General features: G+C 34.1%; 2 protein-coding genes across 2 annotated transcripts; both read left to right on the top strand.

Moving 5' to 3' along the window:
• The first annotated feature begins 656 nt into the window (after positions 1-656).
• Positions 657-4,983, top strand: RPN12A (regulatory particle non-ATPase 12A). The gene is made up of 6 exons (XM_085700135.1): positions 657-860; positions 1,987-2,065; positions 3,313-3,415; positions 3,664-3,927; positions 4,270-4,381; positions 4,560-4,983. The coding sequence occupies exons 1-6, from the start codon at positions 756-758 to the stop codon at positions 4,698-4,700; spliced, it is 804 nt and encodes a 267-aa protein (XP_085556261.1). The 5' UTR covers positions 657-755; the 3' UTR covers positions 4,701-4,983.
• Positions 4,984-8,872: 3,889 nt separating this feature from the next.
• Positions 8,873-15,597, top strand: LOC146952210 (uncharacterized). Its single transcript, XM_085758873.1, has 6 exons — positions 8,873-9,225; positions 9,848-10,122; positions 10,647-10,736; positions 10,843-10,914; positions 11,138-11,257; positions 14,272-15,597. The coding sequence occupies exons 1-6, from the start codon at positions 8,949-8,951 to the stop codon at positions 15,364-15,366; spliced, it is 1,929 nt and encodes a 642-aa protein (XP_085614999.1). The 5' UTR covers positions 8,873-8,948; the 3' UTR covers positions 15,367-15,597.
• The last annotated feature ends 1,972 nt before the right edge of the window (positions 15,598-17,569 follow it).

Below are 17,569 nucleotides of genomic sequence, written 5' to 3'. Positions count from 1 at the left end.
CGGTTTTAATACAAATCAAGTCTTTGAGCTATTCAGCCATTACTGAGCTAAGTTTCAATGACATAGAATATGTGATGTTACAAGATAACTCTTGCAAAAAGGACAAAGACTTTCATTATTTTGAAGCCATTTTATACTTTTTGAGGGGAATTCATGGAAAAATAAATATGGAGGATTGTTTGAGTCTAATTGGTGCATAAGTTTGTCCAAAATGAGACGCGAGAATTGTTTTCCGTTTATTAACAAAAAAATCAAAGAAAAAATCAAATGGAAAAATAAATATGGAGGATTGTTTGAGTCTAATTGGTGCATAAGTTTGTCCAAAATGAGATGCGAGAATTGTTTTCCGTTTATTAACAAAAAAATCAAAGAAAAAAAATCAAATAAAAAATAATAAAATAAAAAATAAAATTTATCAGAGCCTGGTTTCGATCCAGGGACCTGTGGGTTATGGGCCCACCACGCTTCCGCTGCGCCACTCTCATTTCTAGTATAATTTTACTTCAATTCAATATGTATCTTTCTTAATGAAACAACAGCTAACCAATACAATTGAATCGGGTTTAGGCAAATACGATACGGCCCGTTAAAAACCTGATCCCTGTTTTTGCAAACAAAAAAATAATAAATAAAGCTACTTGTTGAGAAGGTTAAACAGAAAATAAAACTCACTCATTCATTGTTGTCGTTCTGTGTTTGAAGATTGTCGTTTAAAGCACTCAACCTTTGAAAACCGCAATTCCCAAAATCACGATATGGATCCCAAATTCACAGAAGTTTCTCAGTTGTTCGATCGATTCAAAGCTGCTTTTCTCAGAAACGACTTCGATTCCGCTTCAAATCTCCTTTCCCAGCTTAAGGTACACTCTAACCCTACTAAACCCTAGTTTCTTTCCTACCCTAATTTCAATGCTGTGTGTTGCTTTAGTTTTAGATCGTTGTATTAAATTAATTATGTCAATTTTGGGTTACAGTGAAATTCATATGTAATTTTGATTTAATTAGTTAATTTGTATAAAAAAATTAAGAGGGGTTGTTAGAAACGGTGTTTTACTCTTGATTGGTTGTTTGTGTTGATTTTGTGCTGTATAGTGTGTATGTTAGATTTGAATTTTAAAGTATATAACCTAATGACCTAAATAAGGAACGGAAAAATGTAAGATGGTTTTTCAGAAACTGGGTTTACTCTTGATTGGTTGTTTCTGTGGTAGATTTGAATTGTGAAGCATATAACCTATAAAAGAAACATATTTTAGAGAGGAACTGTTAGAAAAACTTGTAGATATTCTTGTGAAGTAAAATGGTTGTGGGTTGATTCAGTGAGAGATTGTGAATATAATTGCGCATTTTGGGTCAGATGTATTACTGTCACACCCACATAAGTGTTTGTGAGAAACGGGGGTTTACTCTTGATTGGTACTGATTGAGTTGAATTTTTCGTGTGCTAGATTTGAAATTTAAAATATTTAGCCCGAAAAATAAAAGATTTTAGTGGCAGGTTGTTGGGTGGCAATTTGGGACTTTCTCATCAAACCCTAATACCCAATAGAAAGGAAACTATTGCTTTGAAAGCATTGTGTCTTGATACTTGTTAGTTATTGGGCTTATAGGATGACTTCGAGCAGCTTGAATTCATAGCTCTGGTTTATACTGACCCAGTTAGGATTTAGCTTCTAGCTTATGGGATTTTTTTTGTTTGAATAAGATTATGAATTGTGATTCTTTGCCTATGAGAAAGGCCTTAAACGGTTAGACAAAGTTTTTGAAAAAAATTGAGATGTAGAAGTTAATTACAACTTATACAAGAAACTGTTGTTTAATAAACTCAGTTATTGTAGGGTTCCTTATCATTTAGTTTTCCATAATTATTTGTCGAGAATTTTGTCCAAACTGGCTATAGTCTTTAAAATAGTACCTAATTGCTGGTGATTCTTTCTGTTTTTTCAATTCTCAATGTGACTTTTTAGTGGCATTTTTCACTTGCAGGTGTTACTAACAGGGTTCAGAAGCCTTCCACCCTTGTTTGCAGATACACCTAATGCAGTTCAAGAGCTAACTATTGCAAGTAATACTCTTCATTCCATTCAGTTTCTATGGTGTTTTTTTACTTTTTCTTTGTTCATTCTCCTGCGTTGTTTTCTTACCTGTATTTTTACTTTTTCTTTGTTCATTCTCCTGCATTGTTTTCTTACCCGTATTTTTTTTTTAATAAAAGAAGATCCACCTTATCAAATATCATATGAGTGAATCTTAAATTAGGTTGTATTGTAAATGACATTTTAATGGATTATCCTGGCTATGAGCTCTTTGTGATATAAATTTGAATTATTCTTCCATACCTCCTGTCATAGTTGGAAGTGGATCCTGTTTTGTTCTTCAAAGCATGGCAGTAGGATAGATAACCTTTCTGTCTGGTTTAAGGTGGAATTTCAAGTTAGCGTACTGCATGACAAAACTGTATATTAGAAGAGACAAGAAAATAGTTTTTATTTCTAAAATTGGAAGTAAGATAGATAACTGTTCTATCTGGTTGTGCTGGAATTGCAAATTAGCAAGTAATATTCTTCATTCCAATCAGTTGCTCTGGTCTTCCCTTTCTCTTTGTTCATTCTCCTGCATTGTTTTCTAATCCGTATTTTGTGTTATTAGTAATAAAAGAAGATAAACTTCTTATATAGTTTTAAATATATTAATAAAACCTATTTTAGTAATATACATATAAAACCAATTTTGATGCAAACTACCCAAACATCATAAATTAACACAATCACTTTTATGTTAATGTATCCAAACATAAATCAATTATGTTAAACTCAATTTTAATCAAAATCAATTATCTCAAAATCAATTATTTCATAATCAATTCTGGCAACCGCAGAACTAAACACACACTTCATCAAATATCATGCGAGTGAATCTTAAATTAAATTAGGTTGGAAGAGGATCTTGTTTTGTTCCTCAAACCATGGTAGTAAGAAAGATAGATAAATTTTTCTATCTGGTTGTTGTAGAACTGCAAGTTAACCTTTGTCTTGCTGCATGACAAATACTGTATTTTAGAGGAGACAAAAATACAAGAGTTTTTATACTAAAATTGGAAACTGTTTGATGCTTCAAGTTCAGTGAAATAAAATGATGAGCCATTTTCCATATCAATTATACAAAATAAAATACTGAAACTTTTCTCCCATGACTCGATCATATTAATTAGAATGAATAAGATAATAACTGCTTGTCAGGTGAATAGGAAAAAGTTGCTAGCTATTAGTTCTTTGTCTGAAATGTTTTTTTCTTCTTGTTGAAAATTTTCAGGGGATATATACGAACATGCCGTTGTCCTTAGTGTAAAAATTGAGGATCAAGATGCCTTTGAAAGAGATTTCTTTCAATTGAAACCTTACTACACTGATGCACGGTAAATGATTCTTTCCCCTTTGTTAACAAGTACACAATATATGTTTCTAATCTCAGACTGTTGAATCCGGATCTAAAACAATAGACATGTCCTGATCACTTAACTATTGCCTTATAGTATATTACCTTGTAGTATATACCAAGAAACGTGAAAGTATTATCTAGAACAGACTGTGATTCTATATCCAACTCATTATTTGCTTTCTTGTTGAGCTATTGTAATTTATGGTGACTTTTCATGTGTTGCAGTAATCGTCTTCCCCAATCTCCTCAGGAGTACCCAATACTTGGTCTCAACCTGTTGAGACTTCTTGTGCAGAATAGGATTGCTGAATTCCATACTGAATTGGAATTGCTTTCATCCACTGCTCTGGAGAATCCTTGTATTAAGCATGCCGTGGAGTTGGAGCAATCCTTTATGGAAGGGGCATACAACCGTGTCTTGAGTGCTCGACAGACAGTACCACATGAAACATATGTGTATTTCATGGATCTTTTGGCAAAGACCATCAGGTAATAATTGTTGTCATTATTTCTTATAGCCTACCTACCTGATGATTGAACTCAACCGTTAAATTGGAACTCCATCTATTTATTTTTTTTACTTCTGAAGTTGGACTTGGTTACTTTGTTTTTATTGTTCTCCTCGAAACTAATTTCTCTAACATAATTACTATAAACTTAAAGATATCTGTAGTATTGAAGTCTATTTTTCGTAGTTCCTGCAATGAAAATTTGGCCGAAGCACAACCATTATTATAACCTTGAAGCTCGCACACCTCTGTTGTATATTGTTTTTCCATATTTGCACATCCATGTCAATTTGCTAACTAGTTTGTATCTTTAAACGTTCAGAGATGAGATAGCAGGATGCAGTGAGAAGGCATATGACTATCTTTCAATTAATGATGCTAAGCAGATGTTGCTGTTCACCAAAGACCAGGAACTCTTGGAATATATTAAGGAGGTGAGAAATGTCACTGTACATTGATGTTGTATAGTAAATATTAATTTCTGCTGTGAATGCGTAATTTTATCTTCTACGTTTCATGTTGCTCCTTTGCTTTTACTTGATAAGCCTGAATCTCTTTGCACGACATTGTTTTGTTCTCCGGTTCTATAATTAGTATATCTACTGATTTCAGGAGCACCCTGAATGGGAAATCAAGAACGGTTCTGTCTATTTTCAAAAGGCAAAGGATTCTGCACCTTGCAAAGAAATACCCTCCCTGCAACTCATCAACCAAACACTTAGTTATGCTAGGGAGTTGGAGAGGATTGTCTGAAAAGAAATGGATGCAATGGCTTTTGTGTTTTCCAAGATTGCTAATACTGTCTAATGAAATTGTTTAGTTCTGATTCAGTGTGGAACTGTAAAATGACTATCTCTTTATTTTGTTCATCTAGGTGTTGTATTGTTCCTTTGTGTACCCTTTTCTTTCTTCTTTACAGTGCTCAAAATCATTTTATACTTGCTTTGACTACTATATCGTCAGAATTGGACAATTGATGAATTTCAAATCCATTGTAAGGTTCATATTCAAATGAGGGTGATATGAATTTATTGCAGCCTTGTATTCTTTGATCACTTCAGAAAATTTAGAATGGTGGTGCGCAAGGCTGGTCGGATTTTCTGAAACGAATTACGGCCAGTCATTTCATTTGCTAACTTGTTTTGATTAAAGAGTATCTTTGGATACATTATGATTATTAGAGTATGTAGATGAATGAAATGGAGTCCCTTAAAAAATTGAATTAAATGGGGTTAAATAGAACTGAACTTACATTTTATTTCGTTTATATTATATGATGTGGCGAAGCAAAGTTCTCAGTTTTAGTGTATAAAAAAAATAGTGAATCTTGTACCCAAAAAAAAAAATAGTGAATGAAATCGATGCTCTTTTTTCATTTTTACGTACGTGGATGAAATATATGGGAAATGCTATCAATTGCTCTTGAAGCATTTATGAACCTCAAAGTAGAAATTTTATCAATTTTTAGAACATGTTGATCAATTTCAATCATTATAAAAAAAAAAACAAAAAAGAATTAATCAATCCAAATTTTATCGAAAACATTGCTACTATAATATTTGAAGGTTGGTTCTTAGAATGCAAAAGGTATATATATTTTCACATGTTTCTCTCATACCTTGTCACAAAATATTGGAAAGGAAGATGATTGAACATTGACTAAACTTCAAAATAAGTAATTACAACAAAATATATCTATACAAGCTGCAACTTAAAGATATTACAACGTGTGAGCGATCCTTTTAGGCTTTGGTGTGTTATACATAAAATCTTGAAGGGGGTCAACATGGGAGGACGTTTCAATGTGATCAACCATTCTGTCAAAAGAATTATATTGTTATAGTCAATAAGATTACAACACTAGGAGAACATAAATAACAACTTGTTTATTAGATTAATGCGATTCTGAATGTGCAATTTGTTTATAATTATCATATCAACCACTTCATATGACATTTTAACAACATTAAGAAAAAACAACATTAAGAAAAAATACAGTCATAACCACATCAAAAAAGTGATAAGGTCATCTACGTATGAACCAAAGTGTTGTGAAAGTGACTCAAAATTGGAGAAATTGAGGTTTCTGGAAACTGCCAATTTAGGGCCCAAATGGTGTTGTCTGGGGCCCGAATTGACACTGGTTTTTTTCAGCCTGGCACACGTGAAAAATCGGCGCCCGAATGGAGGAATTCGGGGCCCGAATTGTCGCATCAGAATATTTCAAAAACGTATATTTTTGGGCCAGATTTGTTCCAATTATGGGGGTTACTTTTACTATAAATATAGACTTTGTATCAGAGTAAACCTGGAGATAGAGGAGGCTGAAACAAGGGTTTAGAAAGACAACAACAAAAATAGGGTTTGTATAGAGTTTGTCTCTTGGGAACAAACACTAAGGTTTGAGGGTTGATTCACCTTGGAAAACACTATTAGGATTGAGTCTCTTGGTTACGGGAAGAGATTGGGACTTTGGGTAGAATTAGGCGGGAGACTTATTCTTCTAACTCATTGGGCTGCTCTCTCCCCCACACTAAGTCAATTTGGACCGAACTGGGTAAATAGATTCTTTTGTGTTCTCTCTCTCTCTCTCTCTCTCTCTCTCTCTCTCTCTCTCTCTCGCTGTTTTCTACTTTTGTTTGTGTTTATAACTGTGATCCACTTGTATTGGTTGCTTGACTATCCCTTGATCCACACATCAAGTTTGTTATTGGTGTGAGTTTTCATCGAATTCACAACACAAAGAAAGTGCGATGCATTTTATGGCTAAACATCAAACACAATAAAATCAACCAAATTAAGAGTATTGAAATATGATACTTAAAAAAGCTATACATATTTCAAATATAAGTCAAAATGGGTTATTAGAAGGATTTTATGTACTCGTCCTCATCAAGTGCAATCACATTAAGGTTAGTGGATTTTTCATTACGATCATACTCGCGTTCACTACCAACACCAGTTACATGTCAATCACATCTCTACCAATGTAAATTTAACTCGACTATTACAAGTAAATAAGTAGATCTCAAACACATCGAATCAAAATCAAAATTATAATTTTATCTAAGGTATTTTATGAACTTAAAAATTACCAACTAACTAAGTAGTCATATTAAAATTGGCAATGGAAAGTAGAAAGTGAAAAATTCTTTGTTCCAACCTAAAATTTATGTTTGTAGGACGAGTAATGATATTTTGACATCCATTTGATGACAACTTTGTTGACAACCTTGTTTTTCTCACTTCTTATTGGTCAAAAACAATGGAGAGAGAAAAAGGAAGAGAGAGGATAACAATATCATGTGAGTATGAGAGAGAAAGTTGTCTAAAAGTTGTCAAAAAGTGGTTGTCAAAATATCATTTCTCTTGTAGGAATGCTTGACGTGGAGTTGATTCATTCAACACGGGTCATTGATATTTTAAGTTTTGTGGTTAACTTGTGACATCGTCAACCTTTGGCTAGTCCATGTTTGGAATGAGGTATTTAGGTGGATGTGATTGTCACATATTTCTCTTGCCATTTTTCAATCTCATTCGTTCGGTAAAGATTTGTATTGAGTAAAACGTATAGAATAACGCTTAGAAACTTCTTCACAAGACAGTAAAAAATCAGACATTAAATAAGTAGATTACTATGTCTTATTTTACAATCTTGTGCAAGCTTCTTTCCCTAAGTCATGTCCGACAATTGACAAACATGTTTAAATTTTTCTTCCATCTTTGGTGTCGGAACGAAACCAAATAAACATTTTCCCTGGTCTTTTCGACTGAAGTAAAGATTGTGTTGCATTCAATCTTTTACCATTAAGTTTAATATATGGGGGCAACAACGCATATGAAACAACTCTTCATTCAAAACAAAACAATAAGGTGCAATCTTATCAAGCATACGATCAATAAAAATATCATTGGTGCTACAACTATCAACAGTTAATGTTGACAATTTTCTGTCAGTATTCCAATAAATTAAACATTTTGATATCAAATGACTTAAATTGTATGTGGTGCAAACACGTAAATAAACCTAATACATGGACGCAATTAGTTTAAATTACACTATGAAACTAAACATCACGTACAACAACCACATTATAGACGGAATAAATCTAAATTATAGTATGAATCTAAACATCACATGCAATAACAATTTTATAACTATAATATAATATAACATAAATGGAATGAATCAGAATTATAATATCTGCATGATGATTCGATATGCAAAATCCAATTTTCATCAATGAAATGAACTATGTCTGCCATATATCCTTCGTTATATCCATGTTTGGTTGCTCTCATGATGAGACTAAAACGAAGTTCATTCAATTATAGAATAAATGTTCATATATGGAGTCAAATGCATAATGATGCGCTTAAGTCCAACTAAGGACCACCAACAACAAGAGGATAAGGCGACAAAGTCAGTCTGAGCACTCAAACTATGATCAAAACAATCGTCCATTCCACACATTGTAAAGGGCGCAACCACCTATAAAAGGAACAATCTACTGCAAAAAAAAAAAAAAAAAGTACACCGCCATTTTGAGAAAAACTTCAAAGTTCCGAGATCTCTTTAACTTAAATGTTGAAGTATATTTATAAACACATCATTTTACTCAAATGAACAACAATCGCAAACCATCTTATTGCATCTAATCCAACCATTGAACTACCATTCTTCCTTGCATGACAGGTTGAGTGGTATGACCGACCCATATTTTGGGTCCACTCATCCTTAACTTTTCTCTAATTTCCTTTTATGGGAAAACCCTATGTTAATTATTTTTATTGAAAAAAAAAAAAAAGATAATTAGAAAGAAGAAAAAAAGATATTTAGGTGAGCCGAATAGTGTGGCATAGACTATTGATCCGGATTGTTATTATTCCACTATAAAACCAACCAAAACACGTGACACAGACGCATCTTATCAAACCTCTATCCCCAGCTACAGCTAGGGTTTCTTCTTCTTCTTCAATCCGATTCCAATTCCAGTTCCAATGGCTGACGAATCGCAATACGACTCAACTCCACCTTCCCTGAAACGCAAGTACGACGAACAGCCACCTCCTCACTCACGAACCACCGGTTTCTCCGACGGACCTCCTCCTCCTTCTTACAACAACGTCCCCCCTCCCGCCACCGCTGATTTCGAACTCATTAAACAACGTGCTCAACAAGTCGCCGCTCGTCTCCTCTCTGGTGCCGCTGCTCCCTCTGATGTCGTCAAACGGACCAAATTCGACAACGGTCCTCCTTCCCCTTACGATTCATCAGGTCAGTGTTTCACCTCTTTTATCACAATTCAATTATTCCTAATTTTACTTAATTTTAGGTTTAAACATGATTTTAATAGAGTCTATTTGGTTTTAGTCTCTGTAAGTTTTTTGTTTAGATTCAGCAACTAAAATTGAGGTGTAGAATTGATTCTGACATGTTTGGTTGCTCTCATGTAGAATTGATTTTGCGAAATTGAAGTTTTTGATTCTAGAATTGATTTTAACACTTGAATTTATTGTACAAATCACTTTTACTTGAATGTAACCAAGTATAAATCACTCCAAAATTGATTGTAGAGGTATACAATTGACTTTGACATGTTTGGTTGCACTCGAGTATAATTGATTTTACTTGAATCGATTCTATATGATTCTAGAAAGTAGAAATTGGAGCTTTTGATTCTAGAATTGATTTTAACACTCAAATTTACTATTCAACTCACTTTTACATACATGTATCTAAATATAAATCACTTTTCAACTCACTTTTAACTTAATCAGAATTAGTTCAATCAAAATCAACTAACCGAACATATACTTAGTCTATACAAATTCAGAAATTGTTAATCTTATTATTTGGTTGATGTTTAATTTCGATTATTTGATAATTGGTGATGTAGATTTGAAGAGTCAATATGCAGCTCCTATGAGTATACCTTCGTATTCGCATCAAGGGTCAAGCAAGAAGATTGAAATCCCTAATGGAAGGGTTGGTGTTATTATTGGAAAAGGTGGAGAAACTATCAAGTATCTTCAGTTGCAATCTGGTGCAAAAATCCAAGTTACCCGTGATATGGATGCTGATCCTAATTCTCCAAATAGATTAGTTGAGCTTACTGGTACTTCTGATGCTATTGCTACTGCTGAGAAACTCATCAATGAAGTTCTTGCTGAGGTACCCTATTTTATCTATAGACTCTTTTCTAGTTAATTATCAAGTTGTTCATTCATATTTTATATGTTTAGAAAATTTAAAATCTCTTAGGGTGTCATTGTGAGCTGGTTTTTGGAGGGTTTTGGAGCCAAGAGCTTTGGAGGGCTAAGTCTATATTTGATATTTTTATTTTTTTAAAAGAACATCATGATACACGAGTGAATGATATCATGTTCTTTTAATTTTTTTTTTTTGAATGATATCATGCATCTTAATTTGTATGTGAATATTTAATTTGGCGTAAAAGTTTTTGATAGGTGATATGAAGTTTGTTTCAGTTAAGTGTTTATACTCTTTATTCTGTGTTTTGTTTAAGACTCATTTGAATTAGTATGGATTTGAAATATATAGGACTGCTCAAGTATTTTTTATTTGAAAATATAGGACTGCTCAAGTATTTTTTGTGTAGATGTGATTATTGTATGGTGAAGTGATTTTTTTTAATGAATCAGTTTCTTTTGGGATTTGTGTTGTGTTTTTAACAGGCTGAGTCTGGAGGTAATGGACTTGTTACTCGACGAATGACTGGACAGGGTGGTGCTGATGAGTTTTCCATGAAGATTCCAAATAACAAGGTGGGCCTAGGAGTAATGTACAAAACACATTTTTGTTGTGCGTTGAGTTCTTTTGGACTCAATTTTTCTTCTTTTTTGGTTGGAATGGTTTTTCCTGTGTCTACAGGTTGGTCTTATAATCGGTAAAGGTGGAGAAACGATAAAGAGTATGCAAGCTACAACTGGAGCAAGAATTCAGGTTTTCCTTCTTAAGCCATGCCTTCATTTTGTTTTGTTGTGCTTTGTAAATCACACGATAAATCATCATCATTGTTGTGGTTATTATTAATGTTATTGGATTTGTACTTTACTCTTAATTCACAATTACTTCTATATTTGACTACAGCAATAGATGATGTTGAAGATGTGAAATTCCCTTATATTATTGTTGTTCACAATGTTGTACTTGTATGTTCTTTCAGGTGATTCCTCTTCATCTTCCCCCAGGCGACACATCCACTGAAAGAACATTAAAAATTGAAGGGACCTCTGAACAAATTGAATCTGCAAAACAATTGGTTGATTCAATCCTCAGTGGCGAGGTATGTTTTGTACCCTATGCTTTACTGTTGGATTTGGCCTTGGTTATAGCTTGTTTTGCTTGCCATGTGCCAAGTCTAGTTTTGCTTCGAAGTTTTATTCTCATGCGCACCTTGTAGTTATTGTCTGTATCTCTGTAATCATTATTTATGTTAGATGGTTGAGATAGATAAACTAGATGAGTTTGTGTTTAGAACAATGTCATTTCTTACTTATTGATGTTATATAAGCATGCTATTCTCTTATGATTGCTGGATGGGTGTTTATAAAGAAATCTTAAAACTCAATTCTTTCTTGGAGCCCACACAATAATTAAGCTTGTTCAGGTCTTTTTTTTTTCTGTGATATTTGCTATTGTTCATGCATTGAAGGTGTCATAAGATCACGATTTTTACTTTGGTAGAGAAAAGTAGAATATGATTCGACTATCTTGACCTATGCAATCTGTCGGCTTTCGGTTTTTAGTTCTTACTAATTGATTTGGGGTCATGCCTTTTATTACAAACTTGTTTTCTATGTGCATTAAGCTTAGCCAAATGTTTAGATGGTAAGATAAGTAGCCATTTCTTCATGGCTAAGGCGTTGTCTATCTATACAGAGTTTTTGTTTTATGTTGTAATATATTCAGAAGAGTATATACTCTCGCAGCCTTTGATTTATGTAAATGTGATTTAGGGAGCAAGTCACTGTTATATTTAACTATTAGTTGTGCTTGCTTTGTTTTAAAATCTTTAACTATTAGTTGTGCTTGCTTTGTTTTAAAATCTTGTATCATAGTTATATTATTTTGGTAAAGTCCTAAGTTTATCAAAATTATCTTGAACTTCTCAGTCCTTGCTAACTCGGTTTTGTGTCTGTAGTCTACTATGATACATAAATAAATCTGCAGACTTTAGTAATATTATGTATTCATAGAATTGATTTGGGATGTATTCATAGAATTGATTCGGGAGGATATTGACATCTATTTTATAGATATGTTAATCTATTTTTGTGTCTAGTGATACCAATCTTTTGCGCAGGCTTTTTTTAGTGTAGAAAAGCTTTAACTCTAGCATGATGTTGCGCTTTAGATTCATAGGGATGTCTGGGTTTCCTCTGGTCACAACCTAGATACTCATAGGAATTATAGCCTGTTCAACAGTGGTCTTATTAACTGTTACTGATCTTATTATTGAAACAATTGTACGGTTAGTTTATATTGGACCATTAGTGACACTAACATGGAATCCCTTTGTTGGTGTTTCTTACACATGCAAGGGTATGGTTCTTAATCTCATTTTGATATTTATCTGAGCATCAAGTCTTATATTGGTCGGTATGATGTCATCACTGGACTGTATATATATTTATGTCTATGTCTATAGATGGTAAACTAGACATCCGTTTTGACTCCCATTTTTCAGGTCTGATACCCAACTTGTATTTGGCATAATAGCCTTAACCTCGTATACTGCATAATTTTAAACTTCCCTTCCATATATTATTATTAAGTTCCTTTTTTCAACCATGATTGTTTAAGCTAACAATTACACAAACACATATTATCATTCTTTTACACAATGCTAGTTGTGTTGATTAGTTCATTGTGGGAAATATTTATGATATAAACGTCAATATTGTTGTCCTTGTGTCATATGCTGGAGTTATGTTTGGCATGACAACCTGCAGCAAACACATTGTCATTCTCTTACACAATGCTAGTTGTGTTGATTAGTTCATTGTGGGAAATGTTTATGATATAAACATCAATAATGTTGTCCTCTTGTTGTATGCTGGAGTTATGTTTGTCATGATAACCAGCAGCTTTTCATTCTGAATCTCTTATTTCAACCTGGATTTACTTCATAACTAACAATTACATCATCACATGTTTTCATTCTTTCACACAATGCTAGTTGTACTGATTAGTTCATTGTTGGAAATATTTATGGTATAAACTTCAATAATGTTGTCCTCGTGTTTTATGCTGGAGCTATGTTTGGCATGATAACCTGAAGCTTTTTATTCCGAAACTCTTATTCCAACATCCTGTTTTGTAGTTGTTAAACTAGTATTATTTGTTTAATTTCTGCTGTTAAATTATTAGGCAGTTGTTTCTTGTATGTGCTTTTAGTTGTTAAGCATTTTAGTGGCACTTCACTCCTACCTTCTTGTTATGGTGCTTTGTTACCGCTCTTATAGCCTCTTCTCGTAATTTTTATCATTAACTCTAATATTTGTTGCGGTTTTTAAATCTACACTCTAAATTTAATTGTCTCCACTCGTCTTTATCCCTTGATTTCCTCTCATATTGCTGTTGGTTTATTTATACGTACTTTTATTTGAGGGTTCCGGTCAAGTTTGTTCTCCTAGATTATTGGGTGAAGTTTGGGGGAGGACAACTATGTACGTACTTCTATCTGATGGTTCCAGTCAAGTTTGTTCTCTTAGATTATTGGGTGATGTTTGGGGAAGGACAATTTTCTATTTACTTGTAGCAAAGGTTTGTGAAGTTAATTGTCTTGACAATTTGTATATTTTGGAGTCATGGTTGCCGCTGCTTATGCAGTCTATATGTAAGTCCCTACATTTAGCTTGTTTAGTTAATGAGAATGATTATACTATTACCATATCACCCCATATTTTGCAATAGAATTGTAGTAAAGTACCCAGTATTTTGAGATACAATATAGTGTATTTCCTTGAGGCAATGAATATCATATGCTTGTCTACTTCTGTGGTTTGTGCTTTCCTTTTGTACCCATTCATTTCGAATAGGGAGAGGGTGTGCTTCTGCTGGAGTAACTCAGTTTTGTCTCGATCTGGTACGGTATGTTGGCCTTTATACCCCTTTCTAATCCCATATGGTATCTGATAATGTAACATACCCTTAATATTGTGTTATTTATATGTTGATTTATATGTGATGCATGTTTTGCTTGTCTATCTGTTTAAATATCTACTGCTGTATGTAATACTACATCTTGGGTGAGTTCATTTGTATTTATTTGTGGTAACAATTTTCTTTTTGCAGAATCGTCTTAGAAATCCATCAATGTCCGGTGGTTACTCTCAGCAAGGTTACCAAGCTCGGCCACCCTCTAGCTGGGCTCCCCCTGCCGCTTCTCAACAACCTGGTTATGGCTATGCACAGCCTGGAGCATACCCTGGTCCAACTTCCCAGTACAATGTGCCTCAGCAAGCTTATGCAGGTTATCCTCCCCACTCAGCTGGTGGATATTCTACCAATTGGGACCAGTCCACTGCAACTGCTCAGCAGTCTACCTATGATTATTATAATCAACAGCCTCAGCAACAGCAGAATCCTGGTGGTCCTGCACCTCCAGCTGATGGGACTGCTTACAATTACAATCAACCACCATCCGCTGGTTATAACCAACCGGGGCAGGTATATTCTCAGGATGGCTATGGTGCATATCAACAACCACCACAATCAGGGTATGCTCAGCCAACATCATATGATCAGCAGCAAATCTATGGCTCAGCCCCAAGCTATGGGTCAGCTCAAGAGGGCCAAACTACCACCAACTATGGATCAAAAGGGGATTCAACCCAAGTTCCACCTGTCCAACCTTCACAACAAGGTTATGGTAGCAGCCAACAGCCTAGCCCAAATGCTGCCAACTATCCACCACAAGGGGCTGCTCAGCCAAGTTATGGGGTACCGCCAACCTCCCAAGCAGCATATGGCAGCCAACCTCAAACACAGTCTGGTTATGGACCCCCTCAAACTCAAAAGCCAAGTGGTACTCCGCCTGCATACGGACAATCACAGTCACCTAATGCTGCTGGAGGTTATGGTCAACCTGGGTATCCTCCTTCCCAGCCCCCTCCTTCTGGATATTCCCAACCAGAAGCAGGCTCTCAAAGAGCACCACCTTCTGGTTATGGTCCTCCATCATATGGTCCTCCGTCATATGGTGCTCCTGCAGGCGGTCAACCTGGTTATGGTCAGGCACCACATGGTTCCTATGGTGCTGGTTATCCTCAGGCCCCAGCATATTCTGCTGATGGTAATGCAAGTGGGAATGCCCGTGGTGGTAGCTATGATGGAGCACCTGCACAGGGAGCTCAGCAGGCTAGTGTTGCTAAGTCACCTCAGAGCTGATGTACTAATATGTTAATTTTGTTCTGAATGGATGTTTTTACTTTAATTTTTGATGTATTAATGCCTTACCTACCCAGCTTTGCAACTTTGAGATTGAAGCATTCCCTGTGTTAAATTAGTTTATTTCTATCTCTTTATAAATTACTGAGTTTGTATGTAAACTTGCTAAATATTTGGCGTACTTAAAAATGAAAAATGGAACAAATCTGATAGGAGGTTGGTTATTCTGCATACCTGGTTGTCGGAAATTGTCGAAAAGAATCACACCCAGGAACTGTATTTTTTTAATTATCCTTAAATTGGCAAATGATAGTGTTCTGAATTAGTGGCAGGTAAAATCCAAAAATAAATGAAAAATAATCTCTTTATTCCATTATAATTGTTAATAAAATGGTTTCATAAAGATTGTTACTTTTAATTTTCAACGTTAACTTTTAATTGATTAAAATTATCATTTTCTTTTCTTAGTTTATCATATTTTCTAATTCAATAAAATAACCCGAACTACGATATCAAGCATGTGTAATCTCAATACAAAATGTTAAAAGCATGTGTAACAATCCAAAATGTAAGAAATAAGCATGACAACAAAATCCTGTGGCTAACCACAATTTAACGGGTTTTCGTTGATTTTAAAATACAGATGTAGGGTGACGGAAATCTATGTATCTATCTTAAAGACATTCACCTATCCGTTCTGAATATAGATAATATTGATATACAACATTCAAACATGTAAATGTCATCTATACTTTGAGATATTTTTGAACTTGTAATTAGTGTAAACATTTTCTACTACAAATGTATAAGATTAATTGAAAAATGATGGAAATTAATTTAGGGGAATTAGTCACTTTAGTCCCTGAATCGGAAGGGATTCGTCATTTTAGTCCTTGAATGCAGATAAATTGCAAAATAGTCCCTGAATGTAGACTTTGCTAGTCAATTTAGTCCCTGAATGCAAACTTCGTTAGTCAATTTAGTCCCTGTATGTAGACTCCGTTAGTCACTTTAGTCCCTGAAATTGACCATGCAGGGACTGTTTTGCAATTTCTCTTCATCCAGGGACTAAAGTGACGAATCCTCTCCCATTCAGGGACTAAAGTGACTAATTCCCCATTAATTTATGGTAGTAGGTTATAGATTTGGTACTAGTTTGAGGTAGATTCAAGTTTGAGGATGAAAAAAACAAAATTTATTAAAAAATAATTTCATTGGAATGTGAATGGAACAAAGTACACATATGGAGGACAAAGATGAGCTTCAATTTATCATCCCATTAAAGATTGAATAAGGCAACAAGTAAATATATGGAATTCGAAAACAAAGATGTAAATGTGAAAGCTCCTCTCCACTCCGTCCCATTTCCATGCCTAGTAAAAACATGTTAGGAATAAAGCACTTTGGACGACTTTTTGAGAATTAAGTTTAAGCACTTACCTAATGGTTCTCTCCTTCTCTTCCAGGGCAAATATCTCGAGATTTACTAGCTAAAACTAACATGCAGGAAGCCAAATCTTTACCTTATCACATGATAACGGGGTGTAAGCTATCTAAAACTAGCATATATATCTTCTTTGATCCTACACTCTATAAGTATATTGTGGGGGCATTTCAATATGTGATGAAAGTTTATAAAATAGACCACTCACTGTTGCAATCATTCAAGAAATTTAGTTAGTAAAAAGTCATAGCATATCATTCTTAAATTCTTCCAACTATCTCTAACAAATTCTAGCTCAAATTATAGAAATTCAACCGTAAATATTAAAATATATACTCAAGTAACTATTTAATTATGAGGTGATTATGATTATATAATTCCAATCTTAATCACGCATAACTCCTAGTTCTGTCAACATATATCACATAAAGATGTATCTATTAAGAAAACTTTTTTTTATAGATAGACGACCAATATTAAAGTCATTTAGCCATCGCATAAAAACTTCAAATAAGTCACAAGGTTTTATGTTTTGATTATGACCAATCATATCATATACTGATATAATGACTAAGATAATTTATTGTCAAAATAGTATGAGTTATTACTGAAAGAGAAGAAAGAATGGCAAAATCCCACTTCAGTCAATTTTAGCTCTCCTCTCAAAGTGGATGATCTAGAGGATATGTATACTGCTCCATTAAAAGCTCTCTTATTCCTTTGTCGAAACAAACACAACAAACAAATACATACAATCTC

The sequence above is a fragment of the Medicago sativa genome, chromosome 1, assembly GCF_051527215.1.
Source record: "Medicago sativa cultivar Bolivia chromosome 1, Bolivia_mono, whole genome shotgun sequence".
NCBI classification, from domain to species: Eukaryota; Viridiplantae; Streptophyta; class Magnoliopsida; order Fabales; family Fabaceae; genus Medicago; species Medicago sativa.
The sequence above is the reverse complement of the archived record's forward strand: the minus strand, read 5'-3'. Positions and strand labels throughout refer to the sequence as shown.

Coding starts and splice junctions, on each gene's coding strand:
- RPN12A (XM_085700135.1), top strand. CDS start 756: ATGGATCCCAAATTCACAGAAGTTTCTCAGTTGTTCGATCGATTCAAA. Junction 3,416..3,663: donor CCTTACTACACTGATGCACG/GTAAATGATTCT, acceptor CATGTGTTGCAG/TAATCGTCTTCCCCAATCTC. Junction 4,382..4,559: donor TCTTGGAATATATTAAGGAG/GTGAGAAATGTC, acceptor TACTGATTTCAG/GAGCACCCTGAATGGGAAAT.
- LOC146952210 (XM_085758873.1), top strand. CDS start 8,949: ATGGCTGACGAATCGCAATACGACTCAACTCCACCTTCCCTGAAACGC. Junction 9,226..9,847: donor TTCCCCTTACGATTCATCAG/GTCAGTGTTTCA, acceptor TTGGTGATGTAG/ATTTGAAGAGTCAATATGCA. Junction 10,737..10,842: donor TGAAGATTCCAAATAACAAG/GTGGGCCTAGGA, acceptor CTGTGTCTACAG/GTTGGTCTTATAATCGGTAA.